This window comes from Orycteropus afer, unplaced genomic scaffold, assembly GCF_000298275.1.
Source record: "Orycteropus afer afer isolate SDZICR_OR568_19922 unplaced genomic scaffold, OryAfe1.0 scaffold00042, whole genome shotgun sequence".
Lineage (NCBI taxonomy): Eukaryota > Metazoa > Chordata > Mammalia > Tubulidentata > Orycteropodidae > Orycteropus > Orycteropus afer.
The window spans coordinates 12,121,427-12,125,332 of NW_006921629.1; the positions used below are offsets into that span (position 1 = coordinate 12,121,427).

Genomic DNA, 3,906 nt, shown 5'->3' on the forward strand with positions numbered 1-3,906 from the left:
ATTGTAAATATTGCTGTGATGAACATGGGTGTGCATATGTCTGTTCTTGTCATGGCTCTCACTTCTTTAGGATATATACCTAGTAATGGAATGACTGGGTCAAATGGTATTTCTAGTTCCAACTTTTGAAGGAGTTGCCATATTGTTTTCAACAATGGTTGTACCATTTTACAGTCCCTCCAGCAGTGTATGAGAGTTCCAATCTCTCCACATCCTCGCCAGCATTTGTTGTTTTCTGTCTTGTTGAACAGCACATAGATTCTTATGATTATTGTAATCTTACATAGTGAAATACTAAGTGCCAAAGAGGAGTATAGAAGAAGAGGGGAGGAAATCTAGATTCTTTGGAAAATTTTATAGCATTAACTGATGTAATCTTTTGGACCTCTCAACCAAACCAAACCAAACTCATTGCCATTGAGTCAGATCTGACTCATAGCGACCCCTCTTTGGGACTCCAAGGCAGTATCACTACAGAAGTAGATTGCCCAATCTTCCTTCCAAGAAGTGGCTGGTGAGTTTGAACCACCAGCCTTCTGGTTACCAGTCAAATGACTCAGGCCCTGTGCTAACAAAAGACCACAAATGGGTGGTTTTTTGGTTACCTCTGTGCTGCTCTAACAGAAAATATACCACAAATAGGATGGCTTGAACAAACAGGAATTTATTACAGTTCAGGAGGCTAAAAGTCGGAGTTGAAAGTGCCAAGCTCTAGGGGCTGTGGGAAAGCCCCTCGACATTGGCTTTCACCTCTGCTTTTTGCTCCCAGCCAACTGAAGCTAGAGGCATCTCTTCACTCAGACAGCTACTGGCTGCTGAGGCTAACAAGCCCAGTGTCAACACATAAAATAGCACAGTCCTGATGTTACCAAACCACATGGCAGGCCATTAATTCAAGTCCATTGAAAGTCCCAAGGCCAGCAGAGTATGGCAGGCTACTGAAAAATGACACGGCTACATGCAGAGTTCAAGCATGCCATAAGCTAGAGACCATTGCCAAAGCTGTTTCTTATATATGGAAAGCAGACCACATATAAAAGAAGCTACTCAGCTGCTCCAATAGATTCCACCATGGAGTTAATTACCAGTCTCATCACGAGGAATACTACATTCAGCTGCCCAGCCACTCAACCAGGCCCAGCCAAGTTGACACACAAATGTAACCACCACAGGATGGCTTTAACAAACAGAGGTTTGTTACAGTTTAGGAGGCCAGAAGTATGAGTTCAAAGTGCCAGCTCTAGGAGCTGGGCAAAAGCCCCTTGACCTTGGACTTCAGCTCTGCTTCTTGTTCCTGGTCCACTGAAGCTGGAGGAGTCTCTTAGCTCAGGCAGCTTCTGGCTGTTGAGGCTGACAAAACCAAGGTTGACAAATGAAATGGCGCAATCCCAGGATTATCAAACAACATGGCAGGCCACTAGTTCAAGTCCAGAGACAGTCCCAAGATGAGCAGGAAACATGGCAGGCTGGTGAATGAAGACTTGGCTACATGCAGGGTCCAAGTGTGCCAAGGAGCTCACAGACCTTTCCCAAAGCTGCTTCTTCCATGTGGGGAGCAGACCACATTCCCAAGGGGCCACGCAGCTGCTCTAGTCAGTTCCACCATGGAGTTGATTACCAGTCTCATCATGGGCAAAACTACATCCAGCTGCCCAGCCACTCAAAACCAGGCACAACCAAGTTGACATATAACTTAACTACCACAGGTAACAACCTCACATTATTCCTCTGTCCAACTTGAAGTTAGACCAGGGGAGTTGAACTCCATTGTATGTGTACATTACATTGCAGTGTAAGTATGGTAACCCAAACTCATACGTTGATTCTGACTCACAGTGACCCTGTAGGGCCGGGTAGAACTGCCCTGCTGGGTTTCTAAGGCTATAAATCTTCACAGAAGCAGACTGCTACATCTTTCTCCTATGGCTAGGCTAGTGGGTTGGAACTGCCTACCTTTTGGTTATTGCCAGGCTCTTTAATCACAGCACCACCACGTTCCCTATAATCATAGTAGGGATGATTTAACCTAACAGTGGAATAAAAATTTACATTTAAGCAATGATTTTAATCCTTCTAAGCATGAGTTTATGTGATCTCCCAACCTTGTTTGGAGGCAGGACAGAAATTATTATTCCTAACTTTACATATGGAGGCATAACTTCAGAATTTCTCAACTTTATGCTACTATTCAGTTATGCAACTGAAGAGTAAGCCTAACATTTTTGTACTACTTCTCTCCTAAAAGGGACAGCACTGTGTACAAATGATCCTTAAGATGAGTAAGATGTCTCATCAAAGTATTACAAGATTCCTGAGAAGTAGAATTTCTGGCTGGAAGGACCAATGATGGCTCTTGGAGGTGGTGACATTGGGCCTGGACTCTCAAGTGAATGCTTAGTGTATGACCTCACATGGTCAAGAGGAAATTCTCTTGCTGAAGAGTTTCCCCAAGGCAGCCTTCATGTCCTGGTTTCTCAGACTGTAGATGAAAGGATTTAACATTGGAGTCACTACTGTGTACATTGCAGTCAGCACTGCATCCTTCAGGCCATAACTGGTCAGAGGGCGGAAATACATGCCCATCACTGTCCCATAATATAAAGAGACAACTGTGAGGTGGGAGCCACAGGTAGAGAAGGCTTTGAGCATGCCCTTGGTAGATGGAACCCGTAAGACGGTAGCAAAGACTCGAGTATAGGAGATAATGATGCCTATTAATGGCACACAAAAAACACCAGCCCCTACATACATAAATTTCACATTTAAGTGGGTATCAGAACAGGACAACTTGAGCAAAGAAGAAATGTCACAGTAAAAGTTAGCCACTTTCTGGTGGCCACAGAAGGGTAAAATAGCCGTAAGCAGAGTGTGGGGTAGGGAATTGACGTTTCCCATCACCCAACACCCTACAACAAGCAGGACACAACACCTGGGGCTGATAATTGTTGTGTAATGAAGAGGGCGGCTGATGGCCACAGCACGATCATATGCCATCACAGCCAAGATGTAGCTGTCTATGTTAGCAAAGGCAAGCATGAAATCCATCTGCACTAGGCATCCTCCAAAGGAGATGGATTTGCTGCCCAAGATGTGGTTTGACAGCATCTTGGGGACGGTTACAGATGAGAAGAGGATGTCAACAAAGGAGAGACTGGCAAGAAAAAAGTACATGGGGTTGTGAAGGCGAATGTCAGAGCGAATGGCCAAGATGATGAGCAGGTTTCCAATCAGTGTGATGGGGTAAATAAACAGGAAGAGGATGAAGAAGACAACTTCCTGCTCCTGCTGACTGGTAATTCCCAGAAGAATGAAACCCTGAGTAGCAGACTGGTTTTCTTTCCTCATGGCTCCTTCAATGCAAAAGGGAGAAGAGTCTAGATTATTAATGAAGTTATTGTACAATCATCCTTATCCACCAGTTTTGACACCAAGGTTCAGGTAACTTTTTACCTATGCAACAAACAAATGCCGTGGAGTCAGATCCAATTCACAGCGAGCCATACTTGGGATTCTGAGGTATTATCTCTATGGAAGTAAATCACCCAATCTTCTTTCTGAGGAGTGGCTGGTGGATATGAACCACCAGTCTTCTGGTTAGTAGTCAAATGCCTTAGGCACTATGCCATCAGAGCTCCCAACTTTCTACCTAGGTTTACTAAATCCAAAGATAGCCAATAATATCTTGGGGAAATCCCTGTTGATCAGTGAGACTAATAATCAGTCATGCCTGGACACTCCAGTCCAAAAAGTTATCCATCTATGAATCAGAGGTGCCCATCTTTCCCAGTCCAGCACTACTACCTCAACACTCAGGATGAATGAATCATTTATAACATAATCAACGTTTCATGTCCAATTTACTAGACACTCAGACCTCATGGAAAATCAGAAATCTGAGAAAAATAC

At 44.1% G+C, this 3,906-nt stretch overlaps 1 protein-coding gene across 1 annotated transcript; it reads right to left on the minus strand.

Moving 5' to 3' along the window:
* Positions 1-2,415: 2,415 nt before the first annotated feature.
* LOC103194108 (olfactory receptor 1A1-like) lies at positions 2,416-3,393 on the minus strand. The gene has a single exon (XM_007937463.2). It carries the CDS (start codon positions 3,343-3,345, stop codon positions 2,416-2,418), a length of 930 nt encoding a protein of 309 aa, XP_007935654.1. The 5' UTR covers positions 3,346-3,393.
* Between the last annotated feature and the right edge of the window lie 513 nt (positions 3,394-3,906).